This window comes from Prionailurus bengalensis, chromosome E1 (genome assembly GCF_016509475.1).
Source record: "Prionailurus bengalensis isolate Pbe53 chromosome E1, Fcat_Pben_1.1_paternal_pri, whole genome shotgun sequence".
Lineage (NCBI taxonomy): Eukaryota > Metazoa > Chordata > Mammalia > Carnivora > Felidae > Prionailurus > Prionailurus bengalensis.
In genome coordinates, this window is record NC_057347.1 from 9,398,907 (window position 1) to 9,423,469 (window position 24,563).

At 47.0% G+C, this 24,563-nt stretch overlaps 2 protein-coding genes and 1 long non-coding RNA gene across 8 annotated transcripts in view; 1 reads left to right on the forward strand and 2 right to left on the reverse strand.

Annotated features, from left to right (window-relative positions):
* Positions 1–180: 180 nt before the first annotated feature.
* Positions 181–2,060, reverse strand: LOC122485001. Its single transcript, XR_006297763.1, has 3 exons — positions 1,712–2,060; positions 451–537; positions 181–221 (listed from the first exon to the last, which is right to left on the reverse strand). It is a non-coding gene; the product is annotated as an uncharacterized LOC122485001 (long non-coding RNA).
* CENPV (centromere protein V) lies at positions 1,306–16,125 on the forward strand. Of its 5 annotated transcripts, none has more exons than XM_043583197.1 (6): positions 1,306–1,747; positions 4,631–4,729; positions 6,051–6,120; positions 12,206–12,320; positions 13,235–13,324; positions 13,652–14,054. In XM_043583197.1, exons 1-6 carry the CDS (start codon positions 1,356–1,358, stop codon positions 13,774–13,776), a joined length of 891 nt encoding a protein of 296 aa, XP_043439132.1. In that variant the 5' UTR covers positions 1,306–1,355; the 3' UTR covers positions 13,777–14,054. The 5 variants fall into 5 exon arrangements, with proteins under 5 accessions (XP_043439132.1, XP_043439133.1, XP_043439136.1 ...); XM_043583198.1 differs by having other exon boundaries at positions 13,235–13,306; XM_043583201.1 differs by lacking the exons at positions 13,235–13,324; positions 13,652–14,054 and adding an exon at positions 9,100–9,217 and having other exon boundaries at positions 12,206–12,299.
* A 6,248-nt stretch (positions 16,126–22,373) lies between these two features.
* The window catches only part of PIGL (phosphatidylinositol glycan anchor biosynthesis class L), an 81,977-nt gene continuing 79,787 nt past the window's right edge, over positions 22,374–24,563 (reverse strand). For both annotated transcript variants that reach the window (XM_043583236.1, XM_043583235.1), the window contains one exon: positions 22,374–22,426. In XM_043583236.1, coding sequence (XP_043439171.1) covers positions 22,412–22,426 — 15 coding nt within the window. In that variant the 3' untranslated portion in view covers positions 22,374–22,411. The remainder of the gene's footprint in view (positions 22,427–24,563) is intronic.

Sequence of the window (24,563 nt, forward strand, 5' to 3'; positions counted from 1 at the left end):
AGGAAAATGCATAGTCATTAATATTTTGATTACCGGGGCGCCTGGGTGGCTCAGTCAGTTGAGCGTCCAACTTCTCCTCAGGTCATGATCTCTGGGTTCACAAGTTCGAGCCCCGCATCCGGCTCTGTGCTGACAGCTCAGAGCCTGGAGCTTGCTTCAGATTCTGCTTCAGATTCTGTGTTTCCCTCTCTCTCTTCCCCTCCCCCACTCCTGCTCTGTCTCTGTCTCTGAAAAATAAATAAACATTAATATTTTGGTTACCAAAAAATACTAAAAATAAACTATTTAATTCAATAAACTATTAAACTAATAAGGTAAAAATAGTGTTAATAAAGAGGAAAGTCGAAATTAAGGAAGTAGAAAATAAAACAGTAGAAAAATGAGTAAAAGAAAATGATATTTCTTTGAAGATAGGAATAAAATAGAGCAAGGAATAGGTTTAGCAAATACCTGGGCGCCATCAGTGGTTCCTGTGATTTTTGTCTTGAAACTTTGGTGCTCTCCTAACCGTGGGATTTGGTGCCGTTCATTCATTTACTAAATTTAAAAAAACAATCTGTTGAGGGGCCTGGGTGGCTCAGTCCGTTGGATGTCTGACTCTTGGTTTCCGCTCCAGTCATGATCTCTTGGTTCGTGGGCTCCAACCCCCGGGGACGGGTCTGCGTTGGGAGTGCGGAGCCTGTTTGGGATAATCTCTCTCTCTCTTCCTCTGCCTCAACCCGCCCCCCCCCCCAAACTTGCGCTATCTCAAAATAAACAAATAAACATTAAAAAAAAATCTGTTTCATAATCTGGCAAGAGAGACCAAGTTTAAGAGCCACGATTTCAGCTGCTATTTGTCTGGCAGACGGCAGGTGCCTGGCCATTTGCACGCATGAGCTCATTTCAGGTGCACGATGGCTCCTGCAAGGTAGGTACTGCCCTCCTCTTGGAGACGAAGTTACCCCAGGCTGGCCGCTCCGATGTGGCTGTGCATTCAGGGCTGACCCTGGACTCTCCAGGTCAAGAATGTAGGGAATCAGAGGGGACGGAGGCTCCTCCGCAGGTGCCAGTGGGCTGTGGGTGTCGCGAGCGGAGGCCCGAGGCGCCGTCCCGTTAGGCCTGCAGGGTGGAGCGGGCAGGTGCAGGCCCTGGGGCGGGCGGGAGAGCGGGGGCTGTAACTTGCAGCCCCGGGGGCGGGGGGAGGGGTAAGGGGGGCAGCCAGGTGCCACCGGCCGGGGCCCCGGCCGCGGGTGCAGCGCCCCCTGGGCGGGTCGGTTGGCTGGCGGACGGGGACGCGCGCGGGGCGGCACGGGGACGCGCGGGGCGGCGGGGACGCGCGGGCGGCGAGGCCTGCGCGCCTGGCTGCGGGAGCCATGCGGCGGGCGAGAAGCGGCGCGGCCACCAAGCCACGCGTGCAGAAGCGGCCGGGAGCCTCCGGGGCCCCCGCGGCCGCCCCCTCGGCCCCCAGCGCCAGCCGCTCCCGGCGCTCCACGGGCCAGGCCGGGGGCGAGAGCAGGGCGGCGGCGAGGCAGCCGTCGGCGAAGCGGCGGCCGACGCAGTCGTCGCCGCGGGCCCAGGAGGCGGGCCCCGGGCAGCCGCCGCCGGAGCTGCCTCTGCTCCCGCCGCCGCCGCCGCCGCCGCCCCCCCCCGCCTCGCCCGCTGCCTCGCTGCCCGACCTGGGCGACCAGCGGGAGCGCTGGGAGACGTTCCAGAAGCGACAGAGGCTCACCTTCGAGGGCGCCGCCAAGCTGCTGCTGGACACCTTGTGAGTGCGGCCGGGGCCGGGCGCGGGACCCGGCGCCACGCGGACGCCCTCAGCGCGAGAGCGGCTGCCGCGGGCCGGGGCAGGTTTTCGGCTCCGCGTCCTTTCCCGCACCGTGACCCACGCGTTCCCGGGTGCTAGCACCGGGCGCGTCTGTAAGTGGCACGGCCGCGAGGCTTGGCTCGGGGCCGGCGTGCGGCCCTTGACGGGGCACTGCGTCCCGGAGCGTGAGAAGAGCCGCGCCGCGTCCTGGGACACAAAGGGTCTTTCCCGGGGACAGCCATCGTGCTCGGGACGTTGTCCCTCGTCTGGGCGCGCCGAGGGTGCGGGGGGGGGGGGGGGCCTTTCCCAGCGAGGAGACGCTAAAGCCCACGACTTTGTGCTCCTACCCGGGTCGCTTTTTATATTTGCGCACGTGTTTTTGGAGGGGGGGGGCAGGGAGAGGCCGGCGGGTGGGCAGAAAAGCTGGAATAGTTTGGAACCAACCGGGAGGCGAGATCCCGTTATTGTTCCCGGCGCTCCCTGGGAGGGAGCGGAGTGCGGGGGAGGGGGTATTGATCCCGAGAGAAGCGCGCGCGAAGAGATGCTCGGCATCCGGGACGGCTTCGCGGGTACCTAAGCGGAGGGAGGGGGCCTCGATGCCCCTGGGTGGCTCGCTCTCCTTCGCGCTCCCCCAGCGTTGCTCCCGCGGGAGAAGAACCCCCAGGACCTGAGACGGATGGGCCAGGGGAGGATTTCAGAGTGTCCGTGGTGTTAGAAACCAGCTATGAACTCCGGCAGCGGCTGCCGGAGCATCTGGATCCCTACCCCGTAGGACAGTTGTGCTTCAGAGAACTATTTTAGCACCCTAATAATCTAGCTCCGTGTCTGTGATTTTATGAATTACGAAGAGCAGTCAAAACCACAGGAAAAACCAGGCCGACCTAACAATTGCATAACAACCCGAGGGTTACGCCTTTTCTTGATCAAAAAATGCTCTTTTGTCCTTAATCCAGAAGAAAGTGGTTAGGGTGCGTCTTCTCGGAGGTGAAATATTTGCTTACCTGTGTGCTTCACTTTCTGATTTATCATCTTGGACTCCAGGCTGAACATTTTTTTTTTTTTTACATTTGTCATTAAATATTTTGAGCCCCTATGATGTGCTGCCCATTGCTAGGTGTAAGGGCTATAAAGACCCCATGAAATGTAAAACTCAGATTTGTAGTAAATTTTTACTTTAAAAAATTTTTTTTTAACGTTTTTTATTTATTTTTGGGACAGAGAGAGACAGAGCATGAACAGGGGAGGGGCAGAGAGAGAGGGAGACACAGAATCAGAAACAGGCTCCAGGCTCCGAGCCATCAGCCCAGAGCCCGACGCGGGGCTCGAACTCACGGACCGTGAGATCGTGACCTGGCTGAAGTCGGACGCTTAACCGACTGCGCCACCCAGGCGCCCCAGTAAATTTTTACTTTAAAACAAACTTGATAACTGGTCAAGAAAATGATTTTAAAATGTTGATAACAGACAAGGGAGCTCGTTTTGTTTTGTTTTTACCTGTCAGATTGGTTTGAGTGCGTCCGCTTATTTTAAAAACCCAAAACTCACTAAATTAACTTACATGCAAAAAGAATGCCTAACTCCGCACTGTTTTGTGAAAATATTGTATAGAAGGAAGTCTGCAGGAATCTATTGCATATAGTTAACTGTGGATCGCTCAGGGTGTTAAGATTATAGGAGACTTTCTTTTTTTAACATTATCAAATGTTGTAACGTTTTATTTTTTTTTTTTTTTACAATGAGCGTTATTTGTATGTGCAGAAAAGATTTTAAATACAAGTTCCCTGATTCAACCTGTAAAGAAACGTGGAAGAACCAAAAAAATGCAAAATAAAACTGCATGTTTTTCCTGTAATTATTGCTCGAGCCGGGACAGCAGGGACACTTCTCATTGCTGAGAAGTGTTCAGCCCTTTTGGAGTGCAATTTGATGTTACTTATCAAGCTTAATAAAGTTCAGTTAAGGGCCTGGCTTATATATGTTTTAAAAGGATTAAAATAGCATGTCATATGGGGCGCCTGGGTAACTCAGTTGGTTAAGTGTCTGACTCTTGGTTTCAGCTCAGGTCATGATCTCATGGTTGGTGGGTTCAAGCCCCACATGGGGCTCTGCTCTCACAGTATGGAGCCTGCTCAGAATTCTCTCTCTCACTGTCTCTCTGCCCTTCCCTCGCTCGTGTGCTCTCTGTCTCTCAAAATAAATAAATAAACTTAAAAAGAATGTAATGTGTACGTATAGCTCTGTAAAGAGTCCTGTATATGCAAGATACTGGTGGGGAATGTAGCAAACATTCCAGAATTCTCAGAAGAAGCCTTTTCCCAACTACCAGGTTCAGGTCCTCTCGTTTTAGTTTTTCCTAGCAGCTTGTACTACCACAGTCCCTTAAATACTACTTGGGCCATTTCTTTGATGGCTGCCTAAGGTTGCCAGGGCCAGGAGCCTTGTCTGCTATATCTCACTGTTCTCTCCCGGGTGTCTAGCTCATTAAAAAAAAAAAAATACAAATAAAAAAATCCAGGTAAGTCTTTGACATGTAAATATACATGTTTGAGTGGATGGGATCAGGATCCTCCACCCAAGTCCCATGGTGCATATTATTGGAATGTTTTATTTTTGCGACCTAATAGAATATAAGAAATTTTTTAAACGAGAGGTCATCAAAAAGACCTTTATAAAAGGCCTTTCTTTTATAGCATTGCCAGTACCTCCTCAAGAGAAGACTTTTGTCCCATCCTGCTTCCTTCTTCCAACAAGGAGAGAGAGAGAGAGAGAAAGCGTGAGCTGTGCAATAAGGTCCTGCCTGACTGTCCAGAACTCCTTATCTTTCTGATTTTTTGTTTCCCGTAGCGAATACCAGGGCCTGGTGAAACACACCGGAGGCTGCCACTGTGGGGCGGTTCGTTTTGAAGTTTGGGCCTCGGCGGACTTGCACATCTTTGACTGCAAGTGAGTTTTCTCTTCCTGAGTTGCTGGCGGGGACTTGAGAGTTAAAACGTCATCTGGGGAGTCAGGGTACCAGGGAGACAGCGTTGGCCACCAGCTCATCGCTGTTGGCTTCAGGTGATGGGTACATAAGGGTTCCTTCTATTTTTTTTCCCTTTTGTATATACTAGACGTTTTCGGTAATATATATTTTTTAAACATGGGGGGAAGCTAAAAATAACCGAGCCTGCTCTGTGAGAAAGAGAGAGAGAGAGAGAGCACACAAGCGAGCTCACTCCTACAGTACATTCCCCGGGTGACACAGAGCAGGGCCCTCCAGGCTTATGCCTCCCGGCATCACCCCTCAGACTGTACTGGTGGAGGGTTGACACGGAGCAGTTAGCTGGGAGGCAGGTCAGGCTGGGCACGGAATGTCAAGCCTTGGTTGGGCACAGTCCTCACAGGAGTCTAGAGGTGTGGGGGTAAGCGGGGGGATATGAGTGGAGGCTGTGCACACCTGGAAGCTTCCATGGGCCAGGCCCTCGGGCTCTGTTCTGGCTGAGGCAGATGGTCCCAGCAGGATTCACGGAGGGCCCGCTTTGAGCACCTTCCCAGGCCAGTTGTCATAAAACCAAGGCACGACAGGCTGTGACTTCTGAACCAATAGTTAGCAGGCAACTAGTTGTTCAACGGGATCTGGTCCTTTTTTGCCCCCTCGACGGTGCAGTCCCTGAATCCCATAGGGATGATACATAAACACCACGGAATTACTCACATGGAGAACCGACCAGGCTACTAGCAGTGGAGTCCAGATTGGAGAAGCAGCACCGTGGGGACAGTTTGTTAGAGGATTCTGTATGAAATTCGACCTTTTTCTCAAAGGCGGACGGAAAAGGGGGATTTAGATTTGATTCCGAAGATGGTCATTCCGAGGATTCATCCGACTCGGAGGCCAGGCTTTCTGTGATGGACAGATGAGGAAGCAGGAAACCCAAACCGCCTTGTCCGCTTTAGGTGTGGGGATCCCGGAGGCATAAGATGGTACCCATGCCTGACATTTGTTTTCTAAGTGTTTCTAGAATCCAGCAGTTCCCGTCACTGTAATAGGGTCGGGGGGGGGGGGATGGTGTGGGAGGGTAGGCAACAGGAATGTGGTCGTGACGGTCCGGTTTTCCGAGGGGTATGCAGCTTTGACCGCTGAGCCGAGACCCCCGGTGGCCCGTCCATCTGCGTGAGCTCCCCTTTCCCTGAACGGTGCTGACAGGGGCTTCACCTCTGGGGACATACTGGTGTGGGGGGGGGGGTGCTTGTTTCACAATCTGGGAACTGCTCTTTTTTTTTGTAGCTGCAGCATTTGCAAGAAGAAACAGAATAGACACTTCATTGTCCCAGCTTCTCGCTTCAAGCTCCTGAAGGTTAGTGCTAAGAGCAGGTGGGAGGAGCCCCTGACTCCCGGCGGGTCCCCTGTGGAGTGCGAGACTCTGGGAGCACAGCAGGACCTCCCCAGGGGGCCTTCATTTTCCTTGTCACCCCAGGTTTCACGTGTATTTCTACAAGGCTATATTCTTTTCCCTCTTGAGATTTTGGATGAAGGTTTGATGTGACTGTAGAAGCATTAAAAATAGCATCAAAAAATAAATACGGTTACCCAAATCCCATCAACCAAAGGTAACCACTGTTACATTTGGGTATATATCCTCGCGCATTATTTTCTATGTGGGTAAATACAACTAAATAATAATAATATTGCATATGTTATCAGAGTAGGATTTTATCTTTTTTTTCTGTTGTATAACCAACTTTTATCATTTCCCCATGAAAAATATATGACTTAAAAACTTTGTTTAATGATGAATTAAAATTTCTATTGAGGTATAGTTGATATATAACATTAGTTTTAGGGGTACATCATAATGATTCAATATTTGTATATATTGCAAAATGGTCAGCACAGTTAGTCTAGTTAACATCTGTCACCGCCCATACAGAATATTTTTTTTCTTCTGGTGAGGACTTTTTTTTTTTAATGTTTTATTTATTTTTGAGACAGAGAGACAGAGCGTGAGCAGGGGAGGGGCAGAGAGAGAGGGAGACACAGAATCTGAAGCAGGCTCCAGGCTCCGAGCTGTCAGCACAGAGCCCGACGCGGGGCTCGAACTCACAAATGGTGAGATCATGACCTGAGCCGAAGTCGGTTGCTTAACTGACTGAGCCACCCAGGTGCCCCATCTTGTGATGAGGACTTTTAAGATTTCTTCTCTTAGCAGCTTTCAAATACACAGCAGCAGCATCGTTAACTATAGTCACCATGCTGTGCGTTACATTTCCAGGCCTGTTTGTAACCAAAAGTTCGTAGCTTTTGACCTCCTTCACCCATTTTGACCACCCACCCCCTTGCCTCTGCCAACCACCCGGCTGTTCTCTTAAGCTTAGTTTTTTGTTTTGTTTTTAAATTCTGCATGTAAATGGGGTTATACAGTATTTGTCTTTCTGACTTATTTCAATTACCATAATTCCCTTAAGGTCCATCCATGCTGTCGCAAATGGCAAGATTTCATTCTTTTTAATGGCTGAATAGTATTCCATCGTGTGTGTGTGTTTGTCTGTGTGTGTGTGTCTGTACATCGTACCTCTTTATCCATTCACTCATCAGCGGACGCTTAGGTTGTTTCCATATTTTGGCTATTGTAAATAATGCAGCAATAAACATTAAAATGGTGAATTTTATGGTGTGTGAATTATATCCCAGTTTTCAAAATCAAGTGCATTTCCAATACAAATAATGGACATTAAGAAATAAATTGAGACCATCATACCATTTGAAGTAATGCAAAGAAAGTTAAATACTTAGGTGTTCAGTTAACAAAATGCTTCCCTGATCTGTGTCCTGAATATCATAGAAGGTTGATGAAGTTATTGAGAAGAACTGGATAAGTGGACAGACACCATGTGTCTGTGGATGGCAACATAGTATTGATGTTCGTTCTCCCCACCCCGCCTGCCTATAGGTTTAATGCAATTTCTGTCAAAACCCCAGGAGGGCTTTTGCAGACATAGGCAAGATTAACTATAAAATTTATTGGGAAACACACAGGCCCTAAAATACCTAAAACAATCTCCAGAGAGAACAGTGAAGTGGAACAAAGTAACTCCGCTTGCCACGAAGGCTTATTGTGTATATTGTGTAGACGTAGTCATGAAGGTAGTGTTACATGGTCAGAGATGTGGATCAATAGAAAGGAATAGAGGCTCAGAAGTAGACTCAGTGCCATATGCTCAAATGATTTTTCAAAGGCACTGTTTCCTTGTTGATTTTCTGTCCAAGTGATCTATCCATTGACATAAGTGGGGGCGTGAAGGCCTCTCCTATGATTGTTATTACCGTCCATTTCTTTATGTCTGTGAATAGTTGCTTGATGAATTTAGGTGCTTTCATGTTGGGTCCATAGATATTTACAATTATTTACACTCCGTTGGATCGTTCCCTTTATCATTTTGTAGTGTCTTTGTCTCTTTGTTTTAAAATTTTTATTTTCTTAAATGTTTATGAGAGAGAGAGAGAGAGAGAGTGTGAGCATGAGCGGGGGAAGGGCAGGGAGAGAGAGGGAGACACAGAATCTGAAGCAGGCTCCTGGCAGAGCCCCACGTGGGGCTCGAACTCACAAACCGCGAGATCATGACCTGAGCTGAAGTTGGACACTTAACCGACTGAGCCACCCAGGCGCTCCCCGTCTCTTTGTTTTAAAGTCTGTTTTTTTCTGATGGAAGTCTTGCTACTCCAGCTTTCTTTTTGCTTCCATTTGCATGGTAGATGTTTTTTGTCCCTTCACTTTCCTTCCACATGTGTCCTTAGGTCTGAAGTGAGTCTCTTGTAGGCAGCATGTGGATGGATCTTGCTGATTTAAACACTTTTTAACTTTACTATTTTGGGGAACTCTTTTGTGCTGGGTGGAGGTTTTGAAAGGTACACATGTAGATCTTCCCTCCATTGTCCTTCAGCCCCTGAATCTCTCCCCCCCCCCCCAATCATTTCCTAATGTATTTATACTGTCATTCCTGTATTTGCAGCATATTTTGTTATGTGAATGTACCATAAGCAGTTTCCTGTATTTGAACTTCTAAGTTGAGTGCAGTTACAAACAACACTGTGATGAACCTCCCCGTGTGTAAATCTTTGGTAATTTAGCAATTCTTTTAGGATCAATTCTCTTAGAAATAAAATCTCTGGTCAAAGAATATAACCTTTTTAAAAAAGGCTTTGGCACACCGGTGCTAATACGGGGTAGGATGGGGATTCAGTTGCTCCCTCGGTTCCCGTTGCCCCTCCTGTGGTCTGACAGACTTCTCTGTGCTTTGGTGTAATACTGTGTTTCCATGTCTGTCTCCTTTATTAGGGGCTCCCAAGTGCCACCTTTTGTCAGCTTCCGGTCTTGTGGGCGTGGCATCGAACAGGCCCTCGGGGTCTGGGAGGAAAACCTGAGTGAATGAATGAATGAGTGATGGTCTTTCCTGGTTAGTGAGATTTTTAATCCCAGATGCTTGGGGCTTATTTGTCTCCTTTTCTTTGTTTGCCCCTTGATCCTTTGTGGGGGCGCCCCGGGGAGGAGGGGCACGCCCGGGCAGCACACTTCTCCGTCTTTCCCGTAAACCCGGAGAATGCCACTGTGCTCTCCTCGGAAGCCTGCTGGAGGCTGTGGCCCCAGTTCAGCTTCGTCCCTGAGCACCTGTGACAGATGGTTCAAGAAGGCTTCAGCAGGTACAGCCATTGGCTCTTGGGTCTTGGAATTGATACTTTTTTTCCTCCATAGGCCTGTTGCTCGCTGCATTTTCCTGGTGCCCTAGAGCAACATACTCAGCCCCAGCCTGTGGAAGGAGTGATTTTCTGTTTGTTTGATTTTTAATTAAGTGCAAAACCTCTTCATTCAACAAGTATTTCTGGGACCCCCCACATGGCCCAGCACCGACCCACTGAAACCCAGCAGCCAGCTCAACAGACAAGGCCCTTGTTCTCTTAGTTGATGTGTTTTAGGTGGGCAGACATATAAATAAGAAAAAGTCCAGTAAGGCCATGTGGAAAGTTAAAATAGAGCAATGTGATAGGTTGCTGGGTGGCTCGTGTAGATCGGTTAGGGAAGGTCTGGCTGGGGTTTACATGGCGAAGACGTGGGGGGGCCGGGGCTGGAAGAGTGTCCCAGGCAAAGGGAGTGCTTGTCGCAGTGGGGCACGTGCTTGGCACGTCTAAGGAGCCGAACAGCGGCCAGACGGGTGCTCTGTGGGGTGCAGGTGAAGGAGCGGACCCAGATGGGATCAGGGACAGAAACGGGACCAGACCAGGAGACACTGAAGGCCGTGGAGGGTTTCGAGCAGGGTGGTGACAAGGCCCGCTTGGACGATTTCAAAGCTCGCTCTGGCTGCTGTGTGGGGAATGGATTGTGAGGGGGTAAGCACGGAGACAGGGAGGCAGCCAGGAGGTTGCTGGGGGGGGGGGGCAAGGGAGAGGTGATGGGAGCTTGGGTTGGGGTGGTAGTCATGGTGACAGAAGGAAAACAGATATTTGGGGTTTATTTCCCAGCGGTGGCTCTCAAGCTTCAGTGCGTGCAGGGTCAGCCAGAGGGCGTGTTAAAGGAGATCGCCGTAGGGCTGGGAGGGGAGGCCCAAGAACTGACCTTTCTTGCGCCTGGGACCACACTCGGAGAGCCACCGCTTCAGGCGAAGGGTGAACGGGGTTAGACAAAGGGTGGACGTGGAGAAGGGGGAAAGAGGCATCCGAGTCACATCCACGCTGTGGGGCCCGAGCAGCAGCGCGGCGATGGCGAGGCCAGCTCCCGGGGGAGGAGCAGGCATGCGGGAGCGCTGGCCGCGGGGGTTCTTTCTCAGAAAAGTCCAACTGAGGACGGGGTGGACGTTCACCGAGACGGAGATGGAAGTGGGCAGCTGGGTGCGCCGGTCTGGAGTTGACAGCGAGCGGAGTTGCCGCTGCTGAAGCATTGAACTGTGAGACTGAGTCGCCGACACTCAGAGGCTTGGGCGGAGGGGCCTGAGAAGGATGGCCACCGGGGACGGAGGAAAGTCGGTCGAGTGTGGTGTCCTCAGACAACCGGTTTCACAACGGAAGGACTGGTACCGAGAGGTCAGGTTAAGAGGAGCACGTTGGGAGGGGGGGGCGCCTGGGCGGCTCAGTGGGTTAAGCGGCCGACTGTTGGTTTCAGCTCGGGCCATGATCTCACGGTTCGTGAGTTCGAGCCCCGCGTCGGGCTCTGTGCTGACGGCTCGGAGCCCGGAGCCTGCTTCGGATTCTGTGTCTCCTCTCTCTCTGCCCCTCCCGTGCTCGTGCTCTGTCTGGCTCTCTCTCTCAAAAATAAACATTAAAAGAAAAAAACAAATGGTCAAATAAATACATACATACACAAACAGGGTAATAAAATGGAAATGATAAGCTACTACACAAATTATTTCATACCTCGTTTCTCAATTAATGTTCAACCTTGGAGTTTGTTCCATGTTAGTATTTGGAAGTAGAACTGTCTCACTCTTTCTAAAAGTTGCAGTGTCCCCGTTTCATGGGTGTCCACCATTGCTGTGACCAGTGTTGTGTTGGCGGCCGTTTTCCGTTTTTCCAATTATCTGTAGCCTTGTTTTCAACAGTGCTGTAGTATCTGCGTACGTACCGTTGGATGGACGTGGAATTTTGATGGCAGGATAAAGTTCTAGAAGTGGAATTTCTGTGCTAAAGGATGTGTTTTTCAATTTTGGTAGATGTTGCCAAATTTGAGCAATTTACGTCCCCATGGCTGGTATGTGAGAGCGCGTGTACCAAGTTAACCAACTTTTATTTTGGCCCACCTGCCAGTGAAAAAAATAACCTTGCAGTTTATGAGCGCGAATATCATTTCATAGGTGGCACAGTGATTGGCTTTCCCTTTTCTCTGTTTGCCTGGTTCCGGGTCCTTCTGCCCAGTTTCCCGTTTGTATTATCCGTTAAGGAAATTAGCCCTTTGACCGCGATGTCTGGCAAATATTCTTTTCCTAGTTTGTCCTTAGTAGACAAACTCCAGTAAAATCAACACTTGTCTTAAGATCTCGAGCCGTGCTGTTTGGGGACAGGGAGAGCCAGTCCCTGGGGTGAGCCTTTTAGGCCCGGAAGGCGGGCATTTTCTCTTCCTGACATGGACGGGATGTGCTGTCTTGCCGTGGATCCGGGACCGCTTGAGGCTGAGTTGTTCGGCAACGCGCTTGACAAAGAGAAGCCGTGAGCTGCCACGCTCAGGGCCGATGTGTCTCTGGGCGGCGTAGGTGGGCCCTTGTCCTGGAGCCGCCTCCAGTCTCTGCGGGAGATTGGACATGTCCTCGTAATCCTGAAAGCCCTACAAAAGGGCTCCCCTCCCCCCCCCCCCCCCCCCCCCCGTTGAGCCTTTTAAAAGATTTAATTTTTTTTGATGACCAAAAAAACCACCACCTCTTTGTAAAAGGAGAACATCTATTTTGCCTGTTCTTGCTTAGGGAGCAGAGAGTATAACCACATACACGTTCAACACGCACAAGGCGCAGCACACGTTCTGTAAGAGATGCGGCGTTCAGAGCTTTTACACTCCCCGCTCGAACCCTGGAGGCTTCGGTAAGTGAAGGGAATGGGCCGCCAGCCCAGGGCGGGGGGGGGGGGGGGGGGGGGGTGGTGGTGGGAGGACACGGAGACGCGCTGTGTGGCTGCTCCAGGTCAACGCGGGCCTATTTGGCTTGCCTCTTGCTTGGCCGGGCCCTTCCACACGCGTGCTACGGAAGAACAGGGCTCTTTCAGCCAAGGTTCTTTTTTTTTTCTCTCTCAAACGATGGCATAGAAGGTTGGGTCTGGTTGTTCGCCCAGAAACCTTCCTGGGCCGGCTCTGCCAGACCTGCGTGTCGCTGGGGCTGACATTAAAGGGTGGACGGAGAAGAGGCGACAGGCCGGGGTTGGGGCCAGGGGGGCGGGTAGGGGAGGGAATTTTAACACCCGTGATGGTTAAAGGGAGTGAAGGAGGCAAGAATGGGGAGGATTGATAATGCCATTTAAACAATTACTCCGTTTGGGGTGCCTGGGTGGCTCAGTTGGTTAAGTGTCTGACTCCAGCTCTGTCTGTGAGTTCGAGCCCCACGTCGGGCTCTGTGCTGACAGCTCGGAGCCTGGCGCCTGCTTCGGATTCTGTGGCTCCCTCCCTGCCCCTCCCCCACTCGACGTTTCGTCTTCTATCTCTCAAAAATAAATAAAAATGTTAAAAAATTAAAATGCTCCGTTTGTTTCAAACACACACAGCAGAATCCCCAAGCCCCTCTTCAGGTGCAGTTAGGGTCTGAGGAGAGGCAGCCAGCTTGGGACCCTTGTTCAGGATGACCACAAATGCAGTGTGAGTTGAGTGGGAAGCAGCAGGTGTTCCCTGGGATCTGGTGCCCTCCAGAGCTGTGGTGGGGCCGCTGTGACCGTGGCGGTTTTGTGCCTTATGGTTGGCGGCGGGGTGTGACAGCACCCTTGTCCTCCCCGCCCCATTTGTTCACCAGCTCCCGTTTGTTCCTCATCTGTCCCGTGGAGAGGCCTTCCTGCCTGCCTTAATCAAGAAAGGCTTTCGGGAGGTACAAGATCCTATAAAGGTGGGCAGGTGTTTAATGCTTAGGAAGTTCTATCTAAACCCTGGAAGAGGCCTGTGGATTCTTCAGGCTGCCAGTCAGATGGTTCTAGGCTTGAATCTTTGTACTCTCGGCGTGGCACCGAATGGTATCCAACCTTGGCATCCCTGGTTTAGGAAGTCTGGTCCCCATCTGAGAGGTGAGGAAAGCAAAGCTTTACCAGCGTGTCGCTGTTGATACACGGATCGGCGGCACGGCGACGCTTGTGGGTGTGGGTTTGTCCAAGAGCCAGCACAGTACCTGCTGTCATTCACACCTGGGACCTTGCTTTTTCTGTGTCACCTCCCCTAGGAATCGCCCCCCATTGCCTCGATGAGGGCACCGTGCGGAGTGTGGTCATTGAGGAATTCAATGGCACCGATTGGGAAAAGGCCATGAAGGAGCACAAGACCATCAAGAACATGTCCAAAGAGTGAGCTCCTGCTTCGCCCTTCCTGAAAAGGAGGAACGATGGGGGCCAGCAGCTTTGCTGTCCCCGCTGCACCTCGGTGGTGCTCGTGAATGTGGCTGACTGGGGCCACCGGCTCCGTTGGCCAGCGGCCATCTGGATGTTCGCAGTTCGCTCCAGCTACCAGTTTCTTTAGGCAGCTCTTTGTCCTTCCTCAGCCCAGATTTTGATGTAGGCTAGTTGGTATCCTTTCTCTTCTCAACTTTTGTGTGATCTTTTAGAAAAATAAATATTTTTAACATGAAAGCAGTTGCCGCGGTTTATCATTGTCTTTGCACTTTGATTTTGCTTCTGAGGCCAGTCATTTAATAGCTGATTGATTGATTGATTGATTGATTATTTTAGAAGGGGGGAGGGGCAGAAGGAGAGAGAGAATCTTTTTTTTTTTTCCTTAACTTTATTTATTTATTTGAGAGAGAGACCGCACAAATGGGGAAGGGGCAGAGAGAGGGGGAGAGAGAGAGAATCCCAAGCAGGCTCCACCCTGCCAGTGCAGAGTGTGATGGGCTCAAACTCATGAAACCACAAGATCATGACCTGAGCTGAAACCAAGAGTTGAATGCTCAACCAACTGAGCCACTGAGGCACCCCTGATTTCTTTTTTTTTTTTAATTGGGGTAAAATACCCATAACATGAAATTGACCATTTTAATCATTTTCAAGTGTCCAGTTTAGCAGTGTTAAGTCCATTCACGTTGTTGTGCAGCCAATTTCCAGAACTTTCCATCTGGCAAAACTGAATCTCTCTACACATTAAAGAACAGCTTTGAATCTCTCTCTCTCTATATGTATATGTGTGTGTGTGTTTATATATGTATGTGTGTGTATACACATATATATACATATATATGTGTGTGTATACACATATATATACATATACACACACACATATATATACACACATACACATGTATGTATTACTGTTTATTTACAACTTTTTAAAATATTTATTTCTGAGAGAGACCATGCGAGCAGGGTAGAGGCAGAGAGAGAGGGAGACACAGAAGCCAAAGCAGGCTCCAGGCTCTGAGTTGTCAGCACAGAGCCTGACGTGGGGCTTGAACTCACGAGCTGTGAGATCATGACCTGAGCTGAAACCGGATGCCCAACCGAGTGAGCCACTCAGGTGCCCCTATTTACAATTTCTTAAATGCTTATGTTTGAAAGAGAGAGCATGAGTGGGGTGGGGGGCAGAGATAGAGGGGGACAAAGGATCTGAAGCAGTCTCTGTCCTGACAGCACAGAGCTCAGTGTGGGGCTCGAACTCACAAACTGTGAGATACGACCTGAGCAAAGTTGGACGCTTAACCGACTGAGCCACCCAGGCACTCTGAGTCTGTATTTTTTTTTTAAACGTTTATTTATTATTGAGAGACAGACACAGAGCATGAGCAGGGGAGGGGTAGAGACGGGGAGACACAGAATCCGAAGTAGGCTCCAGGCTCCGAGCTGTCAGCACAGAGCCCGACGCGGGGCTCGAACTCACAAACTGCAAGATCATGACCTGAGCCGAAGTCGGTCACTTAACCAACTAAGCCACCCAGGCGCCCCAGCTGAGTCTGTATTTTTAAATGAAGCAACATTTAGGAAGGTAGAATGGAAAAGTAACTGTGTGAACAGAGATAGGGACCCAGAGTAAAGCCAGACTGGACTGGAGGCTTCCGATGGGAGGTCGTAATAGAAGGAATCAGAAAAACATGTTGGAAGCCAGCCTGTGGACAGTGTTGGATATTAAGCTCAGGAATCTGGCCTTTATTTTATTGTCATTGGGAACCCCCAAACAGCTTTGAACAGGATGAGTAATGCCTGGCCCGTTACGGAGTCTCTTGACTGGTTCCCCTGTCCCCCGACCCACCTCGCTTTGCATTGCTGCTTGTTGTAATCAGGTCAACTTTCCTAGAGCATTCCTTTCATTACCAAATCCTGAGTATATTCATAACGGCACATGCTTAATGAACATTTGCTCTTTGTCTAGGGAGATTAATCATGAAGTGACTCGTGAGGGAGACTAGACCGGGAGAAGGAACAGGGAGAGGAAATGCAGAGGGACTGGTGTTCCGTAGGCTCACCACCTCTTCCAGGCTGGCGGACAGCATGTTCACACTAAGGCTGGAAGGCGCTGGTAAGAAATTACACAGGTAAAACATGATCTGCCTGATCTACCCTTCCTATTGCAATGTTATATAGAAACATAATTTTGTGTATCCTGCAAAACATCAGTGGTGCCACACTGCACCTTTTCTGCAGCTTGCATTTTTAAGGATATCTTGACCTCTTCATATCAATATACATATCCTCATTATTGACTGTGACATAGAATTGCACAGAAGGGGGGCGCCTGGGTGGCTCAGTGGGTTAAGCATCTGACTTCGGCTCAGGTCATGATCTCGCGGTCCGTGAGTTCGAGCCCCGCGTCGGGGTCTGTGCTGACAGCTCAGAGCCTGGAACCTGCTTCGGATTCTGTGTCTCTCTCTCTCCCACTCACGCTCTGTCTCTCTCTCTCAAAAATTAAAAAAAAAAAAATCAAAAATATTAATAATAAAAAGAATTGCACAGAATGGATATTGTTTATTTAACCTTTTTTTTTTCATGGAAATTTGGGTTTTCCGCTTTTCCTTTGGGTGAGTATTGGCAATAAACATCCTTTTCCATGCATCTTTCTATATTTGTGTATTTGAGGATCTTTGTTGTCTATGTTCTGTGTTCAATAGAGGAAGGAAATGGTTCTAGAGACTGCAAGAACTTACCAAAGTCAGACTCAACTGGCTGTAGTTAGTGGATATCCAAGTGATGAGATTCTCAGATTCTTTTTTTTTTTTTTTTTTTCTTTCCTGAAATTAACCTTCACTTTCACGCTGGAGGCACAAGGGCCGGTGCTTGCTTTTGTGACTGATGGGAAGCTCGAGGCTGGTTCCCCCATCACCCCTCCTGGGGCGGGAAGAGGGCCAGTTGCCCCAGTCCTAGGCTAACATACGGGTTCTGAGAGAGCACGCTTTTGATGTTTCCTGGCATTTCCTTCTGGGCGATGGTGCCACCATAGGACCGCCTACACCGCCTTGACCCGAGTCGATGGGGAATGTCACACTTGAGCCTTTTGAGTTCGTAGGCTCCGATTTGCTCTTTGCAGATCACTAGAATTCTTTCCTTTATGACCCTGCCTCTTCCAAACGCCTCAGACCTTTTCCCACGTGCACTTAATTAGATCACATGTCATTCAGCTTTTAATTACTGTCGACTCCACTTCCGTGTGGATTTTTCTTACAACATCAGCATGGGGCAGGAGCCCCACTGGCAGGGGTGAGGACCGCACAGGGGGTACACGCAGGATTCGGCCTTGACCGTGACCAAGACCAAGAGCTCTGATCAAACTAGAGCTCTATTTTTGTTCCCCAACCTCTTGTGGTCCCAAGAACATAAACATTCTCTAGTTCTGGTGACTGTTCCATCCCGTTCTGTCTGTCTCTCCATGAGGTTTGACACAAGGGTCACTTTTCACAGAATTCACTGACCTTACGCCCTGATGCTTTTTACCACCAACAGACGAGATAGGTGGTCTCCAGGGTAAGGTAAGAACCCTCCAGAAAATGCTCTGTTGGTATGTGGGAAGAAAATGTTGGGATTTTAACGTATCCTTTTAAAATTTATTTTCTGTGGATGTTTTAGAATATATATATTAGCACTCAAACATACATTATGTTATTATTAAGGGGTGCCTCGGTGGCTCAGTCAAGTGAGCATCTGATTCTTTGGCTTAGGTCATGATCTCAGGGTCATGGGCTGGAGCCCCCATCAAGCTCTGTCCTGGGCATGGGGCCAAGAATCCATGTTTTGGATTCTTTCTCTTCCTCTGCCCGTCTCCCTCATTCACGCATACTCTCTCTCATATATATATTTTTTTTTTTTTCACCTGAATATATATGTATATATATGGTTGAAAAATCACAGTTAGGAGATCACTGCTGTATTTCCCCCTGATCAGCGCTACTCATCAAACATCTATCTATCCTTGGTTGTAGCAGTTTCTATTTCTTTTTTTTTTTTAAGTTTATTTATTTACTTTGAGAGAGACAGAGACAGCATGGGGGGTGGGGAGGAGCAGAGAGGAAGGGGGAGAGAGAATCCCAAGCAGGCTCCACACTGCCAGTGCAGAGCCTGACCTGTGAGAGCCCCTGCCATGCAAGATCATGACCTGAGCAGAAACCAAGAGTCAAATTCTTAACTGACTGGGCCCCACAGCTGCCTCCCAGTTTCTAGTTCTTGAGAATAAATGCATACACATGGAATTGCAGAGTCCAGGGATACGTACATATGCAAGTTTTTTGATATATCGATTTCCAGAAGGTTCTACTATCTTGTGTTTCCTCCAGCAGCATATATGTGTTCATACCCTCACCTACAGAACACTAGGCGTTATTATTTATAGAAATCTTTGCAAATTAGATACACGAAAAGTGACATTTTCTTTTAATTTTTATTTCTTGGGGCACCTTCAGCTCAGGTCATGGTCTCACAGCTTGTGGATTCGAGCCCCGCATTGGGCTCTGAGCTGACAGCTCAGAGCCTGGAGCCTGCTTCGGATTCTGTGTCTCCCTCTCCCTCTGCCCCTCCCCTGCTCACGCTGTGTCTCTCTCTTTCTCAAAAATAAATAAACATTAAAAAAATTAATTTGTATTTATTATTACTGTGATTTATTTTTTCCCCATTTATTGTGTGTGTGAAAGAGAGAGAGAAAGAAATACCTATTCATGTCATCTGCAGTCTTCATCTTCCTCACTGGAAACCCCTCCCACCCTATTCCAATCAGCACCTTCAGTGAAAAGTGGACTTTCATTCTTGCTTTAATTTGCATGCTCTGGCTACTGCTTAGGCTAAAGAGTTGTTTATTGGCCATTTGGATTTGCCTGCTAATAACATTTAAAACTTCTTTGTTGTGGGGGCACCTGGGTGCTCAGTTAGTTAAGCGTCAAGCTCTTGATTTCAGCTCAGGTCATGATTTCATGATTTGTGAGATCAAGCCATGTGTTGGGCTCTGTGCTGACAGCTGCAGAGCCTGATTAAGATTCTCTCTCTTTCTGCCCCTCCCCCATGCTCTCTCGCACTCTCTCAAAAATAAATAAATAAATATTAAAAATAAATACATAAAATTCTTGTTGTGAAATATGTCTTTTCCTTTAGATAGTTTCCAGCCTGGCTTGGTAAGAACTGCTCTGCTCCAAGGTATATGTGCATTTAGTGTCCTGAATTTCCCAAATGATATGTATATATATATGATATGGTATATATAGATAGATATAGATATAGATACAGATATAGATATAGATATTTTTTTTTAATTTTTTTTTCAACGTTTATTTATTTTTGGGACAGAGAGAGACAGAGCATGAACGGGGGAGGGGCAGAGAGAGAGGGAGACACAGAATTGGAAACAGGCTCCAGGCTCCGAGCCATCAGCCCAGAGCCTGACGCGGGGCTCGAACTCCCGGACTGCGAGATCATGACCTGGCTGAAGTCAGACGCTTAACCGACTGCGCCACCCAGGCGCCCCGATATTTTTTTTTTTTTTTAAGAGAGAGAGAGGGAGAGAGAGCAGAGGCACAGAGAAGGAACGAGAATTCCAAGCAAGCCCCACGCCCAGTGCCCAGCACGGAGCATGATGTGGGGCTCAACCATGACCCTATGATCATGACCTGAGCCGAAATCGGTTGGATGCTGAACCGACTGAGCCATGCAGGTGCTCTCTATAAACAACATTGTTTCGATTTTTGCATGTAAATCTATAATTCATCTAGAATATATTTTTGTATTTGGTATCAGGTAGGGAGCTTTTATTTTCTTCCAAATGCCTGACCAACCATACACATTTATAAAATCCTTTCTCGCTGAATTAAAATGTCAACATCATAGAGTGATTCTCATATAATTTGGATCTATGTCCAGATTTTTTCTTCTGTTCAACATTGGTTTACTCCTTCACCTCTGTTTTGATTGCAGTGGGTTTATATGTTTTAGTATATAGAAATGCAGGTCTCATATTTTTGTCCCTTTTAATATTTATATTTTGGCTATCCTTGGACATTTTTGCGTCTAATATACTTTTCAAATCATTTTGTTGAGGCCCAGAGAGAACCCAGTAAGATTCTGACTGCAACTATATTAACTTTTTATATCAACTTTGTAAGAAGGGAATTTATACATACGTATATAACATGTAAACATATAGATTTCTAAATTAAAACTTACATGTACTACATACGTTTGGTGTCCAATTTATTTATTCACTTTGTACAGAGTTTTGTATCCGTTTAGCGGGGAATGTGGTACAGCTCCCCGTTTATTCAGGTCCTGCAGTAAACTTGTTTTAACTTTTTTTTTTTTTTTTTTTTTTTTTAAATTTTTTTTTTTTCAACGTTTATTCATTTTTGGGACAGAGAGAGACAGAGCATGAACGGGGGAGGGGCAGAGAGAGAGGGAGACACAGAATCGGAAACAGGCTCCAGGCTCTGAGCCATCAGCCCAGAGCCCGACGCGGGGCTCGAACTCCCGGACCGCGAGATCGTGACCTGGCTGAAGTCGGACGCTTAACCGACTGCGCCACCCAGGCGCCCCTTAACTTTTTAAAACTGTATATTCGATAGAAAAGCAGGAAGCACTAACATCTGGTTAAAACATGAATGATTTCTTTTAATTTTGTTTTTTTTTAGTTTATTTTTTTTGAAAGAGAGAGAGCGGGGGAGGGGCAGAGAGAGTCCAAGCAGGCTCCCGAGCCTGACGTGGAGCTTGATCCCGTGAACCGTGAGATCACAACCTGAGCCGAAACCAAGAGTCTGACGCTCAACCAACTGAGCCACCCAGGCGCCACTATGAATAAGATTTCTACTCTAGCATTTTGTATTTACTAGGCTGGCAGGTCAGACAGAGTATCACCGGGTTCACAGAGTGATGTATCCTTAGAGTGAACTAGAACATTTTACTGTAATCTCTTTTTCACACTATTTCTTGAGTTGCGACATAATTCATATCCCGTAACATTCACTCTTTTTAACTCCTAGGTTTGAGTATATTCACAAGGTTGTCCAACCTTCACCACTGTCATTTCCAGACATTTCCTCACCTCTCGTGCATTAGCAATCACTCCTTTCCTGTACCCCCAAGCCTTGGAAACCACTAATCTACTTTCTGTCACTATGAATTTGCCGATTCTGGACATTTCATACAAATGGGACTCATACCATATGTGGCCTTTTTTTTGTCTGGCTTCTTTCACTTAGCATAATGGCTTCAAAGTTCATCCTCACTGTGTCCGGACTTCATTTCTTTTTATGGCTGAATAATAAACAGAATGCCATATTTTGTTCATCTCTTCATCAGTTGATGGGACATTTGAGTTTTATGAATGAGGCTACTCTAAACACTCGTTTACAAGTTTTCATGTGAACATATTTTTAGTTCTCTTGGATATAGACCTAGGAGTGCCATTGCTGGGTCCTCTAGGAAATCTTGAAGTTACTAAGGAATTGTGAAACTGTTTTCCACAGTAGCTACACCATTTTACATTCCCATCAGAAATAAGAGAGTTCCAATAGCTCCTTATGCTCACCAACATTTGTTAGTGTTTGTTGGTCTGTTTTAATCATAGCCCTCCTGGTGGACATGACGTAGCATGTCGTGGGTTGTTTTTTTTTTTTTTTAATTTTTTAAAATGTTTATTCTTTTTTTTTTTTTTTTTGAGAGAGAGAGTGTGTGGGGGAAGGACAGAGAGAAAGGGAGACAGAGAACCTGAAGTAGGCTCTGCACTGTCAGTGCAAAGCCCAACATGAAGCTCAAACCTATGAACCGTGAGATCATGACCTGAGCTGAATTCAGACACTCAACCAACTGAGCCACCCAGGTGCCCCTCATTGTGTTTTTTATTTGCATTTTCTTCACGACTAATGATGTTTTTGTGATTGTTGGCCATTTGGATATCTTCTTGAAGAAATGTATATTCAAATCTTTTGCCTGTTTTTTACTTAGGTTGTCTTGTTGTTGAATTGTAAGAGCTCTTTATATATTCTGGATACTAGACCCTAATCAGATATATGATTTGCAAAACATTTTTCTCATTTAATTTTCTTGGTAATGTCCTTTGAAGCATAAAGTTTTCTGTTTTTTGTTTTGCTTGTGCTTTTGGTTTCATATTTCAGAAACCACTGGGGTGCCTGGGTGGCTCAGTCGGTTAAGTGTCCGACTTCTGCTCAGGTCATGATCTTGTGGTCTGTGGGTTTGACCCCTGCGTTAGGCTCTGTGCTGACAGCTCAGAGCCTGGAGCCTGCTTTGGATTCTGTGTCTCCCTCTCTCTGTCCCTCCCCCACTCATTCTCTGTCTCTCTCAAAATAATAAACATAAAAAAAATTTAATTAAAAAAAAAAAAAAAGAAACTGTTGTCTGATCCGAGGTCACAAAGATTTACATCTGTGTTTCCTTCTAAGAGTCAAATAATTTTGGCTCTTGCATTTAGGTCTTGGCAGTAATTTTTGAAATTGGGATGTGTGAATCTTCCAGCTTTGTCCTTTAAGGCTGTTTTTGGCTTCTGAGTCTCTTGCACTTCTGTATGAATTTGAAGATCAGCTTGTCAATTTCTGCAAAAAAAGATGGCCGGAATTTTATTAGTAGTTGTAAAATTTAAAAAGATCTTGTATCTTTTATGTTAATCTTCTTTCTAGGCATCTTACAGTTCTTGATGTTGATGAGAATGGGATTTTTAAATTTTCATGTCTGTCACATTATTGCCAATTAAAGTAAATCTACTGATTTTTGTAAAGATGCCTATTGTCCAGTTGCCATACAAGTCTCCTCCTTTATTATAGTGGCTTTTACTGACATTGCTTGGGTTTCTAAACAGAGCCATCTCCTAATACTTACACCAATTACTTTATTGTTCTGTTGTACTTCCGAACGACTTAGGTAATAATGACGATGATGATGAGTGCTTCATTCCTACCTCGTCCACTTAGTTTTAGACTGCTGGGTTTTGGTACATAGTCTTTATTTAAGTTCTATTCTTTTCTTTTTCTTAAAAATTGTTATAGGAATGGTGACTGAATTTTGTTGTCTTACAGCACCTGTCAATTAAAAAACATGGTTTTTTTTGTTTTTTTTTTTTTTTTTTGGAGCACCTGGGTGCCTCAGTCGGTTGGATGTCCAGCTTTGGTTCAGGTCATGGTCTGGTGGTTCATGGGTTTGAGCCCTGCGTTGGGTTCTGGGCTGACAGCTCAGAGCCTGGAGCCTGCTTCAGATTCTGTGTCTCCCTCTCTCTCTGCCCCTCTACTGCTTGCTCTGGTTCTCTCTCTCTCTAAAATAAATAAAACATTTAAAAATTTTTTTAAAAAATAGCAGCAGGGGCGCTTGGGTGGCCCAGTCCGTTAAGCGTCTGACTCTTGGTTTCGGCTCACATGATCTCACGGTTTGTGGGTTCAAGCCCCACATTGGGCTCTGTGCTGACAGTTCGGAGCCTGGAGCCTGCTTCGGATTCTGTGTCTCCCTCTCTCTGTGCCCCTCCCCTGCTAATGCTCTATTGCTCTCTGTCTCTCAAAAATAAATAAATGTTAAAAAAAAAGAAAGTTTTTAATTATACTTAAAAAAAAATGTGGCCTGGAAAATCTGCTTTGGGAAATGGTTAGGAATTTCTCAGGGGCTAATAAATAATTGGATTTTATAAATGTTTTATTACATAAGGAGTGAATGTTGACTTTATCTAAGTTCTTTATATTATCCAAATGCTGTGTCTTTACTATTTGCCAACCTCATTTGTCCAAATTCTGAAAGAATATTAAAGCCTTACATTATTATTATTGTTTTTTTTTTAATTTTTAAATGTTTTTATTTAGTTTTGAGAGAAAGAGACACAGAGCGAGCGGGGAGGGGCAGAGAGAGAGAGAGGGAGACACAGAATCCGAAGCAGACTCCAGGCTCTGACCTGTCAGCACAGAGCCCAATGTGAGGCTTGAACCCATGAACTGTGAGATCATGACCTGAGCCAAAGTCGGATGCTCAACCGACTGAGCCACCCAGGCAGCCGTTTTTTCTCTTCTTTTCTTTTTTAATATAAAGAACTTGGATTTCTGGGAGTTTATTTCATGTATCTGGCTGCTGTGATATTTGGTGCATATCTTCTCATGGAGTGAATCTAGTACTGTTCTAAAATATCCCCCGTTGTTCTGGGTTTAACCATTTTTGATGTTTGGATGCATGTTGTCTCCCTTTCTTTTTGTATGCCTTTGCTTGGCATCTGGTAGGTGGCTCATCCTTTTAAGTTTAGCCTCTCCTTGTTACTTTTAGATGCTAGATTTTGTTTTCTCAGTTTTGTTAGGGAAATTAACCATTCTTTTTTGGGTTGTTTTTGGAAGTAACTGACACCTGATTTCATTCTTTTTGTATCATTTCCATTACATTTGTTACATTTTATGCTTCCTTTCCTCCCTTCCTTCTTTCTCTTAGTGCTGCAGGCTTTGAGGTTTCTCTTTGTTTCCTATTCTCCCCTTAGTTAATTGGGATTCTACACTTTTCAGGTGGTCACCTTGCCCAGGCTGAAAACGCAGAGGGAGCCCGTATTGGTCTCCATCTTCTTGCCCCGCACCCCGCCGCTTTTCCCCACCAGCTTCCCCTTGAGCCCCGGGGGAGGAGGGGGCGGGCTTCACAATGCTTTTATCTCCCTCCCCAATTCGAAATTTACGATTTTGCAGCCCACGTGTGTATCTTTGTGAAAAACAGAAGCTG

What these genes read in the sequence shown, in the direction of transcription:
- CENPV (XM_043583197.1), top strand. Translation starts at nt 1,356, where the DNA reads ATGCGGCGGGCGAGAAGCGGCGCGGCCACCAAGCCACGCGTGCAGAAG. An exon ending in TTGCACATCTTTGACTGCAA is followed by an intron (nt 4,730 to 6,050) that starts GTGAGTTTTCTC and finishes TTTTTTTTGTAG; the next exon opens with CTGCAGCATTTGCAAGAAGA. An exon ending in AGGTACAAGATCCTATAAAG is followed by an intron (nt 13,325 to 13,651) that starts GTGGGCAGGTGT and finishes CACCTCCCCTAG; the next exon opens with GAATCGCCCCCCATTGCCTC.